The sequence below is a fragment of the Crinia signifera genome, chromosome 19 (genome assembly GCF_055691185.1).
Source record: "Crinia signifera chromosome 19, ASM5569118v1, whole genome shotgun sequence".
Lineage (NCBI taxonomy): Eukaryota > Metazoa > Chordata > Amphibia > Anura > Myobatrachidae > Crinia > Crinia signifera.
Genome location: NC_139226.1, coordinates 136,201,277 through 136,220,972, shown reverse-complemented (window position 1 = coordinate 136,220,972; position 19,696 = coordinate 136,201,277). Strand labels below are relative to the sequence as shown.

The 19,696-nt window shown below is 49.0% G+C and overlaps 1 protein-coding gene across 4 annotated transcripts in view; it reads left to right on the top strand.

Annotated features, from left to right (window-relative positions):
• The window catches only part of MTOR (mechanistic target of rapamycin kinase), a 183,137-nt gene that overhangs the window by 108,430 nt on the left and 55,011 nt on the right, over positions 1–19,696 (top strand). For all 4 annotated transcript variants that reach the window (XM_083163434.1, XM_083163435.1, XM_083163436.1 and 1 more), the window contains exons 33-37: positions 13,920–14,020; positions 15,387–15,502; positions 15,592–15,669; positions 17,970–18,077; positions 18,644–18,769. In XM_083163434.1, coding sequence (XP_083019560.1) covers positions 13,920–14,020; positions 15,387–15,502; positions 15,592–15,669; positions 17,970–18,077; positions 18,644–18,769 — 529 coding nt within the window. The remainder of the gene's footprint in view (positions 1–13,919; positions 14,021–15,386; positions 15,503–15,591; positions 15,670–17,969; positions 18,078–18,643; positions 18,770–19,696) is intronic.

Genomic DNA, 19,696 nt, shown 5'->3' with positions numbered 1-19,696 from the left:
GGGTTAGGCTGTGATTAGGGGAGAATTAGGGTTAGGCTGTGATTAGGGGAGGATTATGGTTAGGCTGTGGTTAGAGAAGGGTTAGGCTGTGATTAGGGGAGGATTAGGGTTAGGCTGTGATTAGGGGAGGATTAGGGTTAGGCTGTAATTAGGGGAGGATTAGGCTATGATTATGGTTAGTTTGTGGCTAGGGAAGGGGGGTTGGACTGTGTTTAGGGAAGGGTTGGACTGTGTTTAGGGAAGGGTTGGACTGTATTTTGGGGGTTTCGACTGTGGTTAGTGGGGGGGGGGGGGTTGGACTGTGGTTAGGGGGTGTTGAACTGTGGTTAGGGTGGGGTTGGACTGTGGTTGGGGGGGTTAGACTGTGATTCGGGGGGAGGTTTGGACTGTGGATAGGGGGGTTGGACTGTGGATAGGGGGGTTGGGTTAGGGGGCGTTGGACTGTGGATAGGGGGGTTGGACTGTAGTTAGGGGTGGGTTAGGCTGTGATTAAGGTTAGTTTGTGGTTAGGGAAGGGTTAGGCTGCGGTAAGGGAGAATTAGTCTATGGTAAGGGTAGGATTAGCGTGTGACTAGGATAGGATTAGGCTGTGTTTAGGGAAGGGCTGGACTGTGGATAGGGAACGGTTGGACTGTGTTTAGGGAGGGGTTGGACTGTGGTTGGGCAGGTGGTTGGAATGTAGTTAGGGGGGTTGAACTGTGGTTAGGGGTGAGTTAGGCTGTGATTATGGTTAGCTTGTGGTTAGGAGAGGATTAGGCTGTGATTAGGATTAGTTTGTGGTTAGGGAAGGGGTTAGGCTATGGCAAGGGTAGGATGAGGCTGTAACTAGAATAGGATTAGGCTGTGGTTAGGGGAGGGTTGGGCTGTGGTTAGGGGAGGGTTGGGCTGTGGTTGGGGTTAGTCAGGATGTCAGACTTGAATGACCTGCACCTTGTTGTTGCTATACCCTGTGGGGACAATAAATGGGCAAACAATAAGGGATGGTCTGCAGAATGAGGTGGGCTGAAAGGAATATTCTACAACTGATTGGGCAAATCGCTTAAACTTTACATCCAAGAGCGAGGTCATTACACCCCAAAACATTTCCGCAGCTGGGGGATAATAGGGATGGAGGCGGGTGATGCGTCCAGCCTAAATATAGTGTGATAATTCTGTTCTTGGTATATGGCTTTCTTTAATAGATGCCCTCTTTTATCTGTTCCCTCTGGTAGCCATGTGGCCATAGTTTGGCCACGCAGGTGGTGGTAATTGGATCTTTTGGCCACACAGGTGGTGGTATTCAGGTCTGGTCATCTGCAGTAGATGTCAGGGGCCACAGGGATAACAGTGGGTAGAGAGTGGGTCACGAACCATTCCAGCACCAGAAAGGTTAAACTTCTGGCTGCTCACAATCAGCCTGGCTCCTCCCCTCCTCTACCCCGCCTCCAAGGCTAGCTACTCAGTTTTAGTTGTGCTGACAGGAGCCAACTCGCACTATAGAGAGGGGCTGCCTTATGCAGCCTTACTTCAGATTTATTTATTTTTTCCTATTTTTACACTGACACCTTGACAGTGACAAGGCAGCAGCGCTGGGGGTCTGTTAGACCCCTGTACCGCCGCCCCATCACCCATGCCCGGCAGCCGCACACCACCCAAGTTGGCTGCCGAAGAGGAGGTGTATCCGGGATCCGATGGGGATCGCCTGGCTGCCCTAGCAGGGGGCGGGAGGACAGGTCTGCCTTCTGTCCAACTGGACCGCCAGAGATATTTTGAGTGTGGTAAGCGGGGCCGATGGTGGTCGGCGAGCGCCAGATCCCGCTATTTTACCGGCACCACTTGAGTCATAGCCTGGTTGGCTATTTGCTAGTAGGGGGAGGTAGCCTCTCCTCACACAGCCCCTCCCCCGTAGACAGGAGGAAGGGCATACCCACATGCCTCTTGTACAATGTCAGAGGACAGCAGTGATGACACATGGGCCCCTATATTAGAGTCCTGCACACGTTACAAGGCGGGCGTCCCCATCTTGTGGAGGGGTTATGCCGACAATGTTTAAAGGCGTATGCGCATCCCCCTGTGGCAGATTTCTCTCAGGAACCTGCCTGGGCCCAGCTTACCTAGGTGATGTCGCAGTTAGTTGACAAGCTCTAATCTGCACCACCCTGCAGCCGGGACCACCCCACATCTCAGGCGTGTGCACCCCTTCCCCGCAGGAAGCTACTGTCGGCAGAGGTCATAGCTCCCGTTCCTGTGTCCCAGCGAGGCACAGGTTTTTACGCCAGCCTTTTCTTGGCTCGGAAGAGGTCTTCTGTCCCATTCTAAATCTAAAGCGGCTGAACAAATTTGTCAGGTTGCCAAAGTTCAGGTTGGAAACCTTGCAGTCCATTGTTCTGGCGTTACAACTGGGGGACTACATGGCATCCCTAGACACCCAGGATGCGTATCTGCATATCCCCATCAAACAGGAACACTGGCGATTTCTGTGGTTTGCACTGCAGTACCGTCATTTCCTGCAGTACCGTCATTTCCAGTTTCAGGCTTTGTCTTTCGGCCTTTCCACGGCACCCAGAGTGTTTACGAAGGTCATGGCGGGCAGCACACTTTGCAACCAGGGTATCCGGATTCTTCCGTATCTGTACGACCTGTTGATCCTAGCACAGTTCCCCGAGGTTCTCCAGGCACACTTGACCAAGGTGGTAGAGGTACTGGAACACCACGGCTGGGTTATCAATTGGCCCAAGTCTTCCATGCTTCCCGCCCAATCCATGGTTCATCTGGGGGCCCTGTTGGACACAGACCATCAGTGGATTTATTTGCCAGAGGTAAACTGCAGTCCCATGTTCAGCATCTCCTCTCCCTCAGGTGTGCCTCAATCCATTCCTTCATGAGGGTTCTGAGCTCCGTGGTGTCGGCCTTCGACATGGCGGATTATACACAGTTCCACTCTCGCCCCCTACAACGGGAAATCCACAGGAAATGGTTGGGATCGTACTCCAATCTATGATCACACCAGATTGTTTTGTCACCGGCAGCACGGATCTCCCTGTCCTGGTGGCTTCTGGATCAGAACCTCATGGAGGGGAGGCCGTTTTGGATCCACTGGTGGACTCTCCTCACCATAGACGCCAGTCTCCGAGGTTGGGGAGCGATCACGTGTCAGAAATCCTTTCAGGGGCTGTGGAGTTCACAGGAATCCCTGCTTTCCATCAATGTCCTCGAACTGAGGCAGTCCTGTTGGCTCTTCGCCAGTCGGAGCCTTGACTTCGAGGGTCGTCCAGTTGGACAATGCAACTATGGTGGCTTATATCAGCCACCAGGGTGGCACTTGGAGTCGGGCGGCTATGGCAGAGGCCTCCCGCATCTTCCAATGGGCGGAGGGCAAGAACCCCGCCTTGTGGGCAATCTTTATTCCGGGGGGTCCTCAATTGGGAAGCAGACTTTCTGACTTTCTGTCAGACTCTGGATGCCAGAGAATGGACCCTCCATCCGGAGGTGTTTCAGATGTTGGTAGACCGTTGGGGCAGACCGGAGGTGGATTTGATGGCTTCACGCCACAATCACCGGGTCACCGTGTATGGGTCCAGGTCTCGAGGCCCAGGGGCTTGCATGGTAGATGCTCTGTTGGCCCCGTGGCTGTTCGCTCTCATGTATGCCTTTCCCCCCTTCTCGCTCCTCAGAGTTGAAGGCAGAGGGGGGCATGTTGATCCTGGTGGCCCCGCATTGGCCCAGGAGGATCTGGTTCTCGGATCTGCAGGTCCTCTCAGTGGTCCCTCTGATCCATCTGCCTCTGTTGCCAGACCTGCTCACACAAGGTCCGTGCCTCCATCCCAATCTGCAGTGGCTGTCTTTGACAGGGTGGCTGTTGACACTTCCTTGAATTAAAGCCCTTGGCTCTTAACAAGGATCATTTTGACGATGCTTAGGGCTCATAGGCCTTCTTCTGGCTGGTGCTTATGATCGCATCTGGTGCGCTTACTTTTCTTGGTGTCTCTCCTGTCAGTTTTATCCCAAGACTTACTGTGTGTCTCGGATTCTATCATTTCTGCAAAAGGGTTTGGAGGCTGGTTTCCAACTGTCTTCCTTGAAGGTGCAGATGTCGGCCTTATCTATTCTCTTCCGCAGGCGGTTGGCGTTGTTGCAGTATGTCCGCACTTTCTTGCAGGGGGTCTTGCGCATACAACCTCCGTTTGTTCCACCGTTTGCTCCATAGGAGTTTTCTCTGGTTCTCAAGGCCCTTCAGGGTTCCCATTTTAAACCCTTGTGGTCAGTGGATCTTTTCTGGCTTACATGGAAAACAGGTTTCCTGTTGGCCATTGCTTCGGCCAGGAGGGTGTCTGACTTTTCGGCTCTGTCCTGTCAGTCTCATCTCCTCTGGTTTTTCATCCTGATAGGGCGGTTCTTCGAACCGTTCCTTCACACCTCCCCAAGGTGGTGTCCAAGTTTCAGGTGAACCAGGAGTAGTGGTCCCGGCCTTTCATAGGCCGAATGCCTCTCCTGAGCAGCATTCCCTGGATGTGTTCCGTGCTTTGCGCATCTATGTGTGTCGCACCAAAACCCTTAGGAAGTCTGATTCTCTCTTTGTTCTCTATGTATTTCAAAAGAGAGGTTTGCCTGCTACCAAGCAGACTATTGCCCGCTGAGGCCTGTTATCAAGCAGGCTTACTTGGGTGCCTCCCTCCCAGTTCCTGCAGGGTCAGGGCTCATTCCACGCGGTCTGTGGGTGCGTTTTGGACTGTTTAGGGTGGTGCAACAGCAGAGCAACTTTGCAAGGCGGGACCTTGGTTGTCTGCTAATACTGTCTTGCGCTTCTATGCATTCGACACTTTTTTGCTTTACAGGACTCGGCATTTGGCCAGAGTGTACTAGCTGCAGCCCAGGGAGGTCCCCACCCTTCAGTGGCTGCTTTAGGATGTCCCACTGTTTTCCCTGTTGCCTTGATGTCTGCCACAGAAGGCTCCTGATGTCTTTGAAGAAAAATTTAACAGGTAAGACATATCTCCTTTTCTGGGATTCCATGGGTAATGCAGTGGCTGAGCTGCCGGAAACCATGGAGGTGCCTGATATGAACTTATACCCCTGGCTGGTTTCCCTCCCTTCCACTTAGGGATGCCAATCCCGGGCCATTTTTTCAATCCCGGGATTCGGGATTGAAAAATGCTCAATCCCGGGATTGATTTAATGGTGAAAAAGCAGGTAGCAGCAGGGCTCTTTAGCTGCACTGCATCTTCCTCCTTAGCTCTACCCCATGTCCTTCAGTCCTTATATACTCTTTCTCTCCTCTACAGTCCTTCTAGCTCTCTCTCCCCTGTCAGTCCTCTCTCTATATCTGTCTCCTCTCTCCCTCCTCCCGCCTACCAACCTCTGCTTGCTGGCTGGAGACCCGGCATGGCGATCCGGCGGGCGGGTGCAGCTGGCTGTTACCTAGGCAGTTGTCTTGGGCTGGCTTCTTCCTGGCTGGATAGACTTGGTTCGGCGTGCAGGAGACCTAGCGGGTAGATGCGGCTGTCGGGCTGCGTAGCGTGACCTCTGTGTCACGCTGCGCACAAAGGGCAGCCGGGCAATGTCTGCAGGAGACCCAGCGGGTGGACACGGATGTTGGGCTGCGCAACGTGACCTCTGAGGTCACGCTGCGCACAGAAGAGGGGCAGCCGGGCAATGTCTGCTACTCAGCGCTGCCCGGTGTTTAAAGAAAAACAAACACAAATGTCGTGCGGTAAGCAATCCCGAAATCCCGGGATTGGATGAGCCAATCCCGGGATTGAAATCCCGGTGAATTTAGGCCTAAATCCCGGGATCCCGCCAATCCCGATCCCGGGATTGGCCTCCCTACTTCCACTCCTTGTTTCTGGGCATTTTTGGTTCTACATACTGTTGGCGGTTTGCAGTGACTGTTCTACTCTTCTGAGCTCAGTCCGCTGTCAGCTGAGGTCCTGTTGGGACAATTGGGGTATAGAGGGAGGTTTATGTGCAAGTGCTACTGCTGTTCCCAGTGTTTTGTGTTCTCCATGGAATTGGAGAAAATTATTTAACAGGAAATCTTGGTTTTTAGCTTCCACCGTAAACATGTCTTTACCTACACACAGTAAGAAGTTATATGACCTTTTCCAACCGATCGGAATGACCAATCATTTACAATCTTATCGTGTGTGGGTATGATGAGGATCCAATGTCATTCATCAAGCCCGCTGATCCCTTCAGCAGGTGGAAAGATGATTAACCCTTTGTGCTGGATTTGGCCACATTGTTCCTTGTGTAGACATGATGAACGATGTGACCATGGCGGCAGAAGCAGCATCTATTCAAATGAATGGCCGGCCGCTGATATGAGTGGGAGTTCTGGTATTCAGGATATTTGAAAACTCCACCCACCGACGTCATCCTGTCATTCTACATTTTGGTCTTCTATAACATTGTGCTCACCCCATATTTACATACAGGACAATGGTCCTTTACACAACTGCTAGTGTTTCATGGAACCTAGTTTGGGAACCACTGATGACATAGCAGAGTGGCCCCAGGTTACAGGCTGCAGCTGGCTTGGCCCCAAGTGAGATCCCAACATTCACCATATACTGTAGTTTGTCACTAAAAATTTGTAATGATTATTCCTGTGAAAGGGAGATATTAATTCCCTTCACCTTCTACAATCACGGTTTAATTCAAATGTTAATTTGCCTTTTTTGGGGTGGTACAGACCTAGTTCCCCGTTTTCATCTAGTCTTAACACGGGTTTTGTAGGCAACAAATCAGGAGAACTCTGCACTAAATTCTAATGAAAGTGGCTGATAATCAGCACACACCGTGAAATGATCAGACGCTGACACTTATCTGTTGCAAGGCTGGCGCCGCAGTGTATTATTCAGCGTTCACACAAACATAACATATTGTATATTTTCCTTTAATTCCACCTGGAGTAAAAGCCAGTCTGCCGGAGCTGCAGGAAACCTGGACATATGGTCAGCACTTAATATATTTACAAGTCATGTGAGGGCCATAGGAGAGTGATGGCAAGAGCATAAATCCCAAGAATATGGAGGTATGTGGCTGGGAATAAATGTCACTGAACAGCATTTATCCCAGAGCGGCGGGAGACTGCAGGAGAGCGGATTATGGTGCGCAGTCCAGGCCTCCCTCCCCCATATATTCTATATTGTGTACATGTGCGCACTTGGAAGGCAGATTTGTTAATTAGCACAGGTACCTGGCATTTATAGATTGCATATTGGAAATTACACTATAAATGGTATACAATTTGTCAGTTGTTGGAATGAAGTTGGGGCATGGGGTCCCCAGGGTTGGGGGTGGCTGGATCACTTTGTGGCATCATATTGTATTCTGTGAGCTAGCACTTTTTTTCATAGACCAATTTTTTTCATGATGGAAAATTACCCAACGCGTTTCTTGACTTCATCAGCGGCATTGATTCTGAATGGTGATGGAAAAATGTTTACTTTTTTTATTTTAAAAAATGTAAACATATTTTTCCATCACCATTCCAAATCAATGCCCCTGATGAAGTCACTTGTGACCTAACGCGTTGGGTCTATAGAATCCATGTCTGATGTTTATTTCAAACTTAATGTGGTAATAAATGTTATATTACCTATCCACTGTGCGTTTTTATGTGAAGGTGGTATATCACTATCCAGCAGTACGGCCCGGCACTCACTCGAAATGGTCATCCGCCCCGGTGCCTGTCCTGGTGGGTGTATAGCTGGAAAGAAAGACTAGCACTCCTAACCCAGGCGTTCTAGTCTTTCTTTCCAGCTATATACTGTGTATATATATATATATATATATATATCTATATATATATATCTATATATATATAGATATATATACAATATACAGAAAAGAGAGGTGCGCTTCATAGTGCAGGTAAAAGAGTTTTTTTTAATAATACATATAATAGATCCAGGTATGTACAGACAATTGCTCGTACCATATATAAAATCTCTGTGGACTGATTACCACATGATATAAACAATACCCAAAGGCAAAGCAGCTCCTCTCATGCCAGAGACGTCTCCAGGACAGGGAGTAGGTGCAGACGCTGGATTGCGCCGCAGGAACCAACCGCACAAGCCGACGAGAAGGCATATGTTTTTATATGATCAGCAATATATATTTCTTGTAAATGTATTGCTTGTTGTTTTAAAAAAAAAAAAAATTGTTTTTTGTATGTACGAAGTTGGTTCTATAAGAGCATTGTAGATTTTTTCACAAAGTGATCATTATAGAAAAAAAAAAAAAAGACCTGCCTTCTCGTCAGCCCTGTCCCCGATAAAGTCCCTCCCCCCCTCACCAGCGGCAGTGCAGAGGAGTCCCCCCTAGTGCCACAAGACACCAGCCCCACCCTGATAAAGCCCTCACCAGCGGCAGTGCAGAGGAGTCCCCCCTAGTGCCACAAGACACCAGCCCCACCCTGATAAAGCCCTCACCAGCGGCAGTGCAGAGGAGTCCCCCCTAGTGCCACAAGACACCAGCCCCACCCTGATAAAGCCCTCACCAGCGGCAGTGCAGAAGAGTTTCCCTTAGTGCCACAAAACACCAGTGTCCGCCCCACCACCGGTGCTATCCCTTCCGGGTCCCAGCGGCCTCCACATTGCACCGTGTGCACGCAGCTATGGTGTTACTAATGTAACACACCTCTCACTAGTGGGATACCTTGAGGGTGGTCTGCCTGGGTGGTCCCAAGCCCTGCACCTTAGTGTCAGAGACTCAGCAGAATGAGGTCACCGTGTCGCGGTTTTTGGGCCCATATCTTTATCTCAAATGTTCTTGGTTATATTGTAGATTTTATTATCTTTATTCTGATTAGGAATGTTTAATATTTATTCTCTTCTGTGTAGAACTACAAGTATCAGCATGGTAGCATCTCTCATTATTTATAACATTAGTGTGTACAGTCCAAGCCCCCAATCTATATATTGCCCTGAAGATACTCTGGCCTGCTCCTTGTGCCCCTTTAGTGAACCCTCTCAGCACGGTCCCTGGAGACTTCTGCTACACAAGGTACGCTGTCAAATATGTGTTATGTTATAGAGCCGGGGCGGCCGGATCTTTGCCATCTGTGAATCTACTTTTCACTTAGTGGCGATTTACCAGCATCATTGTGCTAAATCCTAATGTAGAGTGTAGGGACGTTATCGCTGGCACTGCCTGGTGTCAGCATGCTGGGGATAATCAGGGTGCTAGCTACTATTCCTAATAAACACAATACATTTTTCCTGAGCAGTGCTGTTCTGTGGGGTGTGGTATTGTGGCCCGACAATCGGAATTCTGACTGCCGGTACTCTGATGTGGGGGGCGAGTGCACCTGTCCAAATGTTTGTTTCCAATATATTCCATATCTAATATCCAGAGTGGAAGGTATAGGTGCTCCATAGGTTCCGTATCTAATATCCAGGGTGGAAGGTATACGTGCTGCATAGGTTCCGTATCTGATATCCAGGGGGGATGGTATAGATGCTGCATAGGCTCTGTATCTGATATCCTGGGTGGAAGGTATAGGTGCTCCATAGGTTCCGTATCTGATATCCAGGGTGGAAGGTATAGGTGCTGCATAGGTTCTGTATCTGATATCTAGTGTGGAAGGTATAGGTGCTGCATACGTTCTATATCTGATATCCAGGGGGGAAGGTATAAGTGCTGCATAGGTTCTGTATCTGATATCCTTTGTGGAAGGTATAGGTGCTACATAGGTTCTATATCTGGTATCCTGGGTGGAAGGTATAGGTGCTGCATAGTTTCCGTATCTGATATCCAATGTGGAAGGTATAGGTGCTGCATACGTTCTATATCTGATATCCAGGGTGGAAGGTATAGGTGCTGCATAGGTTCTGTATCTGATATCTAGTGTGGAAGGTATAGGTGCTGCATAGGTTCTGTATCTGATATCCAGGGTGGAATGTATAGGTGCTGCATAGGTTCTGTATCTGATATCCAGGGTGGAATGTATAGGTGCTGCATAGGTTCTGTATCTGATATCTAGTGTGGAAGGTATAGGTGCTGCATAGGTTCTATATCTGATATCCAGGGTGGAAGGTATAGGTGCTGCATAGGTTCTATATCTGATATCCAGGGTGGAAGGTATAGGTGCTGCATAGGTTCTATATCTGATATCCATGGTGGAAGGTATAGGTGCTGCATAGGTTCTGTATCTGATATCCAGGGTGGAAGGTATAGGTGCTGCATAGGTTCTGTATCTGATATCCAGGGTGGAAGGTATAGGTGCTGCATAGGTTCTATATCTGATATCCATGGTGGAAGGTATAGGTGCTGCATAGGTTCTATATCTGATATCCAGGGTGGAAGGTATAGGTGCTGCATAGGTTCTATATCTGATATCCAGGGTGGAAGGTATAGGTGCTGCATAGGTTCTATATCTGATATCCAGGGTGGAAGGTATAGGAGCTGCATAGGTTCTATATTTGATATCCAGGGTGGAAGGTATAGGTGCTGCATAGGTTCTATATCTGATATCCAGGGTGGAAGGTATAGGTGCTGCATAGGTTCTATATCTGATATCCAGGGTGGAAGGTATAGGTGCTGCATAGGTTCTATATCTGATATCCAGGGTGGAAGGTATAGGTGCTGCATAGGTTCTATATCTGATATCCAGGGTGGAAGGTATAGGTGCTGCATAGGTTCTATATCTGATATCCAGGGTGGAAGGTATAGGTGCTGCATAGGTTCTATATCTGATATCCAGGGTGGAAGGTATAGGTGCTACATAGGTTCTGTATCTGATATCCAGGGTGGAATGTATAGGTGCTGCATCTGATATCCAGGGTGGAAGGTATAGGTGCTGCATAGGTTCTATATCTGATAACCAGGGTGGAAGGTATAGGTGCTGCATAGGTTCTATAGCTGGTATACAGGGTGGATGGTATAGGTGCTGTATAGGTTCTATATCTGATATCCAGGGTGAAAGCTATAGGTGGAAGCAGGTCGCGCTCACGTGTATAGCTACAGCCTAAACAAGTCCAGCACATTTTCCCCATGAAGTTTGCAGCGATGACGAGCGGGGAAATGGCAGTGTGATGGGGTATAGGAAAATACTTGTCTGATAGAGTAAGCTGGAATGTTGACATAGGATGTAACGCACAATCATTGTTAATCTGATTGCTATGGCAATGTAAAGGACAGACACGAGTAGCCAATTATTTCTCTCCCAGGCCTGGACGCAGCCAAGAAAAACACAGCGACTTGGGGAAGGAGGAATGTTATGGAAGACGTTTATTTGTTCCTGTGTAGCAGAATGTGCAGGATACATGGCAGGGTCTGGTTGTGAGGCCGCTGTGTAAACCAGCCTTTCACATTGTGATGGTTAAAGTGACTTTAATAACAATTTCAGTGGATATTGTTCCTACCGTAAATGAAAAGCAGGTGCTGGGGTTTGGCCGCGCGTCTCATATGGAAAGGCTATTTCTGCCTTTAATGAGCCCGGCCCTTTCCACACATGAATTTTCGATTGGAGATCTTTAAATATTATCTTCTATTTATTTTGTGATTCATGGTGTAATTGCCAGACTCTTCCCCTGCGTGACGACGTTATGTAATGTGTGGCTGCTGAGAATTGGGCTCATGTGTCAGCTGCCATGTAAGACACAATATCCAGCCTATACGTACAGCCAGCCTTCCCGTCAGTAGCTGTACACTGATATATACACAGCTGCCCTGGTACCGGTATACGCGTACAGCCAGCCTTCCCGTCAGTAGCTGTACACTGATATATACACAGCCTTCCCGTCAGTAGCTGTGCACTGATGCATACACAGCCTTCCCGTCAGTAGCTGTGCACTGATGCATACACAGCCTTCGTGTCAGTAGCTGTGCACTGATGCATACACAGCCTTCCCATCAGTAGCTGTACACTGATATATACACAGCTGCCCCGGTACCGGTATACACGTACAGCCAGCCTTCCCGTCAGTAGCTGTACACTGATGCATACACAGCCTTCCCGTCAGTAGCTGTGCACTGATGCATACACAGCCTTCCCGTCAGTAGCTGTGCACTGATGCATACACAGCCTTCGTGTCAGTAGCTGTGCACTGATGCATACACAGCCTTCCCATCAGTAGCTGTACACTGATATATACACAGCTGCCCTGGTACCGGTATACGCGTACAGCCAGCCTTCCCGTCAGTAGCTGTACACTGATGCATACACAGCCTTCCCGTCAGTAGCTGTGCACTGATGCATACACAGCCTTCCCGTCAGTAGCTGTCCACTGATGCATACACAGCCTTCGTGTCAGTAGCTGTGCACTGATGCATACACAGCCTTCCCGTCAGTAGCTGTACACTGATGTATACACAGCTGTCCTGGTATTGGTAAATGCGTACAGCCTTCCCGTAAGGTCTCTAGCCAGTATAGTGTTACCTATGGGGAGTGTGAAGGTGTACCGGTGTCGGCAGTATAGTGTTACCTATGGGGAGTGTGAGGGTGTACCGGTGTCGGCAGTATAGTGTTACCTATGGGGAGTGTGAGGGTGGTCAGGTGTCGGCAGTATAGTGTTACATATGGGGAGTATGAGGGTGTACCCGTGTCGGCAGTATAGTGTTACCTATGGGGCGTGTGAGGGTGTACCGGTGTCGGCAGTATAGTGTTACCTATGGGGAGTGTGAGGGTGTTCAGGTGTCGGCAGTATAGTGTTACCTATGGGGAGTGTGAGGGTGTTCAGGTGTCGGCAGTATAGTGTTACCTATGGGGCGTGTGAGGGTGTACCCGTGTCGGCAGTATAGTGTTACCTATGGGGAGTGTGAGGGTGTACCGGTGTCTGCAGTATAGTGTTACCTATGGGGAGTGTGAGGGTGTACCCGTGTCGGCAGTATAGTGTTACCTATGGGGCGTGTGAGGGTGTACCGGTGTCGGCAGTATAGTGTTACCTATGGTGAGTGTGAGGGTGTTCAGGTGTCGGCAGTATAGTGTTACATATGGGGAGTATGAGGGTGTACCAGGTCGGCAGCATAGTGTTACCTATGGGGCGTGTGAGGGTGTATAGGTGTCGGCAGTATAGTGTGTCCACACTGAGGCGGTCCTGTGTCCACACTGGGACACCTAGTCAGACTTATCCTATGAGCCAGCCTCCGGCCACAGTAACTAATTGTAAGTTTTAAATGTTTAATGTGTAAATAAATGTGTTTAATACTGGATATTGTATGTATTGTTAATATGTATGTACACAAAAACAAACAAACAAAAAAAATCGCAGTTACACTCAGAGAAGAGTGTAAGGGTCTGACCCTGAGGCGGGAGGCAGGGAGAGGGGGGAATTCTCTAAACCCAACCCCCTCTTGCAGCCGAACCCCAGCCCTCTCCTCCCTGCAGGCGGACTCTTAAGGTGCCCATACACGTCGCGAAATGCAGCGTGCGTTTTGCATGTGATTTGTGGGCAGTACAAAAAGTATGTGCAGCACATACTTTTTGTACTGTGTGATGCCCGCGGGAGCTTATCGCAACGTGTATGGGGACCTTAACCCTCTCCCCTAGTGCCTAAGCCTGCCCCAGTGTTCTGTGTGAGGAGATTTAGGCCACATCCTGCATTGTGACATCCATGGTATAGCGGCAAACGCAGGATTTCTGGAGGCGGTTTCCAAATGCAGTACACAAATGACCACTCTGTGAAACATTGGAACGAGAGCGGGAGTATTGGGGAGTGCTATATTATAGGCTTATCAAACTTTTAAATAATATAAATAAGTTATCAGGAAAATGTTAAGCATACCATAATAAACATAAGAAAACCAGTACTGCACACATTGTCCCACCTCACGGTAAGGCTCCTGTCTCTTCTTCCTGGCAGCTGCTCTCTGGTCCTGTAAGTGAGTACTCAGATCCACCCACACAGCAAATCCCTGCATCCTTTCCCAACAGGCTGCCTTCTCTGTACATGGGTGGGTGTACGTATAACACATGTCATCATCTCTCACAGGGGGCAGCTACATCAGCAATGCTGTGAGAATTGGACTAATGTCAGCGAGGAGGCCTGTGCCAAGATGGCGAGGATGGCAGCAGCTGCGGCATGGGGATTAGGTAAGATGTCTGGGAAGTCAGTATCATTGTAGTATTGCAGACGGTATGTGAGCCCTTAAGGGGGTTTCCCCATCGACCTGCAGTTACTCCATATTGGGGCAGTTTCTCTACACGTACATGAGCGCGTGCGCTGCGGCACAGTGTACCGGTGGGATGAGCGCGCGGTGCAGCGGTGACCGGTGGGATGAGCGCTTGGTGCAGCGGTGACCGTGGGATGAGCGCTTGCGCTGCGGCACAGTGTACCGGTGGGATGAGCGCGCGGTGCAGCGGTGACCGGTGGGATGAGCGCTTGGTGCAGCGGTGACCGTGGGATGAGCGCTTGCGCTGCGGCACAGTGTACCGGTGGGATGAGCGCGCGGTGCAGCGGTGACCATTGGGATGAGCGCGTGGTGCAGCGGTGAGGTGAGTGTGCGTATTCGCAGCACAGACAAGTTAAATAGATTTAAGAGAGAGTGTGTGTGTGTTTATGTATGTATGTATGTATGTATGTTTACATACTGTATAGATGGGGTAAAAGGGCCGCACTCCATTTGAGTCTGCCTTATGGACCTGACACCAGGACCAATACAAACACAATACACATTTATCCCACGGCGTGGAAGAATCCAAATCTGGGACTCAGAGCTGAAGAAAACCTTTTTATTCCATAGACTGAAGGCCCATACACACACAACGATGTGTCACTTACGACACATCTTTAACAACCATCGTTCACTTTCTCCCTTGAAGGGGAAAATGGAAGATCATAAATATTCAGAAGAACGTTCGCCCTGCACGATATTAATGACCATAAGCAAATTGACCTGCATGCATGGACGATGGCTATGGTTGTTAACGACCCGCGGGTACGCGCACCATCGGTTGTCGCCCGTCGTTGAAGGCATGCACAGTAGACGATGTATAACGATTCACCTCCAGAACGACCTGATCGACGTCCTTCATGGTCGTACAGGGAGGTGAATATAATGGTATTGTTTATAGTCGTTTGCCTGCTATCGTCTAGTGTGTATGGGCCTTTAGAGGTAGGAGCAGCTGTGGACACCTGTAAGTCTATGGAATCAAAAGGTACATCAACGCTAAGAGATGCCAGAGATGGATACAGTAGTATGTTACATGCTGGATACAGACACACGTATGTAGCCACGCTCACCGATCCTCCCTATGGCACATAGATGGATACATGCAGTATACAGGTGTGGTGGTATACAATGACAATGGAAAGCACAGTTGGTACAATGTTGCTGCTGGTTGGAGTGCACATAAAGGGGCAGAGACGATAATGAGCTACAATCTTCCAGTTATTTGGAACTGATTCTTCCCGTTTCTGCTGTTTGCCTGAACACATTTCTGTCCGTTCCCCTTTCAGAGCAATGGGACAGTATGGAGGAGTACACATGCCTTATCCCAAGAGATACCCATGATGGAGCATTTTATAGAGCTGTGCTTGCTCTCCACCAGGACCTCTTCTCACTCGCCCAGCAGGTAGGTGCTCTGCGGGACAGTACCAAGCCTCAAATGCTGACAAACACTGGTACCTTATGATCGTATGTGACTACTTCTTTGTGTCTCAGTGCATTGATAAAGCCAGGGACATGTTGGATGCTGAGCTGACTGCAATGGCTGGGGAAAGCTACAGCCGGGCCTATGGGGTATGTATGTCAATTTTCTGTTATTATTTCTCTGGGACCTGCACACAGTGGTGAACATTTTGTGGTGTGAATGCAGCCTATCCGCTCACTATGAGCCAGTGACATCACTGAGGCAAGAGAATTCAGCCAATAATATCAATAGGAGCCAGTGACATCACTGAGGCGTAAGAATGCAGCCTATCCGATTACTAGGAGCTAGTGACCTCACTGAGGCATGAGAATGCAGCCTATCCGATTACTAGGAGCCAGTGACCTCACTGAGGCATGAGGATGCAGCCTATCCGATTACTAGGAGTCAGTGACATCACTGAAGCGTGAGAATGCAGCCTATCTGATTACTAGGAGCCAGTGACATCACTGAGGCAAGAGAATGTAGCCTATCCGATTACTAGGAGCCAGTGACATCACTGAGGTGTGAGAATGCAGCCTATCCGATTACTAGGAGTCAGTGACATCACTGAGGTGTGAGAATGCAGCCTATCCGATTACTAGGAGTCAGTGACATCACTGAGGTGTGAGAATGTAGCCTATCCGATTACTAGGAGCCAGTGACATCACTGAGGTGTGAGAATGCAGACTATACAATTACTAGGAGCCAGCGAGCTCATTGAGGCGTGAGAATGCAGCCTATCCGATTACTAGGAGCCAGTGACATCACTGAGGTGTGAGAATGCAGCCTATCCGATTACTAGGAGTCAGTGACATGGTGTGTGTGGAGATAATATCCCCACTCAGTAGCGCTGCCACACTCAATAAATGGATACCCAGTCTTTTATGGGAAAAATACAAATATCTTTACTTGGGTGTCAGACCATAATACATTTTAAAAATGTACACATTGCATATACACAATATTACACTCAAAAAAGCACACACAAAACGTACAACATGAAACATATATGGCATGGGCTGGCTATGAGGCTGATATCTGCATATACACTGTATATATGAGGCAATAATCCTATTTGTTTGTTTGAGCAAATAGTTACCAGTCCTCCTTGTGATCAGCAGCTCGTGCTGTACTGGGTGCAGGTCACCAAGTCCTATATCTGAGCCTATAGGTGCTGTGTATTAGCTCACTCCCTGTTGGGGGAGATCAGCTCCAGGTGCTTGTTAGTCCCACAATGTCCAGATCCCCACTGGGATATTTGTAATCCAAGGATATGCTTTGGCTGGTTGTCTATGCGGCTAGAGCGGGCTCCAAGTACGCGTTTCTCCGCCTCCTTTACTCAGCGGCTTCCTCAGCTCGAGTCAGTGACATCACTGAAGCGTGAGAATGCAGCCTATCTGATTACTAGGAGCCAGTGACATCACTGAGGCAAGAGAATGCAGCCTATCAGTTTACTAGGAGCCAGTGACATCACTGAGGCGTGAGAAGGCAGCCTATCCGATTCCTAGGAGTCAGTGACATCACTGAGGTGTGAGAATGCAGCCTATCCGATTACTAGGAGTCAGTGACATCACTGAGGTGTGAGAATGTAGCCTATCCGATTACTAGGAGCCAGTGACATCACTGAGGTGTGAGAATGCAGCCTATCCGATTACTAGGAGCCAGTGACATCACTGAGGCGTGAGAATGCAGCCTATCCGATTCCTAGGAGCCAGTGGCATCACTGAGGTGTGAGAATGCAGCCTATCCAATTACTAGGAGCCAGTGACATCACTGAGGCATGAAAATGCAGCCTATCTGATTACTAGGAGCCAGTGACATCACTGAGGCAAGAGAATGCAGCCTATCCGATTACTAGGAGCCAGTGACATCACTGAGGTGTGAGAATGCAGCCTATCCAATTACTAGGAGCCAGTGACATCACTCAGGCATGAGAATGCAGTCTATCCGATTACTAGGAGCCAGTGACATCACTGAGGTGTGAGAATGCAGCCTATCCGATTACTAGGAGCCAGTGACATCACTGAGGCGTGAGAATGCAGCCTATCCGATTCCTAGGAGTCAGTGACATCACTGAGGTGTGAGAATGCAGCCTATCCGATTACTCGGAGCCAGTGACATCACTGAGGTGTGAGAATGCAGCCTATCCGATTACTAGGAGCCAGTGACATCACTGAGGCGTGAGAGTGCAGCCTATCCGATTACTAGGAGCCAGTGACATCACTGAGGCATGAGAATGCATCTCACTAGTGACATCAGTAATGTAGAGATAGGTAACTGGATTAGCATTGCTGGTTTAACTTATTTGTTCACTTTTTTCTGTCTGTTCCTCACCTTCAGTTTTGGGCTTTGTAGAGCAAGACCCTTCTTAGAAGCTAAGTGATGCTCTATGTTCCCCTGTTCCCTGCAGGCCATGGTCACCTGTCAGATGCTGTCTGAGCTGGAGGAAGTGATACAGTACAAGCTGGTACCTGAGCGGCGGGAGATCATTCGCCAGACCTGGTGGGATCGGCTTCAGGTGGGCAATGTCACATGATGACAGAATAGAATGCCACTAGGAAATGCAGTCAGGGGTTTTTGTACTGTACACTGAAGGTACAGGGTGTAAAAGGAAGAGACATCTATAAATAGCACTGTTTACGCCCTGGAGAACATTCTTGGGCCACCTTTCAGGATCCAAGTCTGTAGTGTCTGGACAGACGTTTATTAGGTGTGAAGGAGGTGGGGGGAGCAGGTATTTCTCACCTTCCGCAGCCAGGCACACACTGGCATGCAGTCTCACCCATGACACACACAGGCAGACTTGGGCACGTATGACATCCTCCTGTACAGACAATTTGTGCTAGGGGTGGAGATTACAGGCCAAAGCCTGTGTTCCTGGCCAGAGGTCCTGTGAGTATCTGGGGAATGCGGAAAGTAAGTACAGCCAGAGGAGGGCAGCGGCCAAGTCTGGGCCCTGTGCAGTATTGCTGCTATCCGTCCCTAGTAATGACAGCTGCGCAGTGCTGGCGTATGGCATAGCGAAGAGTCCGTTGGTGTAATAGGTCCTCTCCGATGACTGTTGTGTGTGTGTGTCTTGTACAGGGCTGTCAGCGCATCGTTGAAGATTGGCAGAAGATCTTGATGGTTCAGTCTCTCGTGGTCAGTCCTCATGAGGACATGAGGACTTGGCTGAAGTATGCCAGCTTGTGCAGCAAGAGCGGCCGTCTGGTGAGAGCATGTCTGACATGATCAGTCCCAATGTCTGTGCCCAGCGGTGGCAGCTGCTCCTCACCCTGTAGCCCACATTTCTGTAGTGTTTATGTGTCTGACTGTGTCATGGTCTTTGCTTTCCTGTAATAACAAAGTACACAATGTTTTATTGCATTTTAATGTCTTCCGAATTTGTCCAGTTTCCGAGAATCTGAATACTCACAATGTGTTTTCCTTCTGTTTAACTGTGCGTCTTACATGCAAAAGTAACATTGATGGAGGAATTTAGGTTGTAGAAGGCCCGGGGGCAGTAGCACGTGACCGGGGTCGTGTTTCACATTAAATCCCAATAATGTGCTCAGATCCTACTGCGGCAGCCAATGACCACCCGCATTTCCTACTAAATAATAATAGTTCAGTGGAAACTAAAACAAATATTAAAGTTGCTTCTTATCTATCAGTTTGTAATCTGGAGATCTGGGTGAAGTTGTGCCATGTCTTAGGAAGAGCCCCTACCCCTCTCCTCTCCAAGGTTGTGTCCAGAGATAGGGTCATTCAGAGCAGCAGGTAACCTAAGGATTTACTGCGGAATACGCACACTATCCTGGAGACGGGAATGCTGCTGGCATCACAATACGTAGGGTCCTGATCAAACCCTCTTCCCCTTCCCCCTAACCATCCCTGCTTGCAGCCTATCCCAACCCGTACTTTGCTACATAATACCCCCACAGCCAAACCCCCTCTTCTAAGTGCCTAAACTATCCTACCCGTAACCTAATCTTAACCCCCCCCCCCACTTCCCTAAATCCCCCAACCCCCACCTTGCCTAATTTTAGCCCCCAACATACTTTAGTCCAGGATGCCAGCTGCCCGGCATTGGCATAGTAATCCATGTCCAGAGTTCCGGTTGCAGGACTCTGCTAACATATGTATCGCAATCAGGCC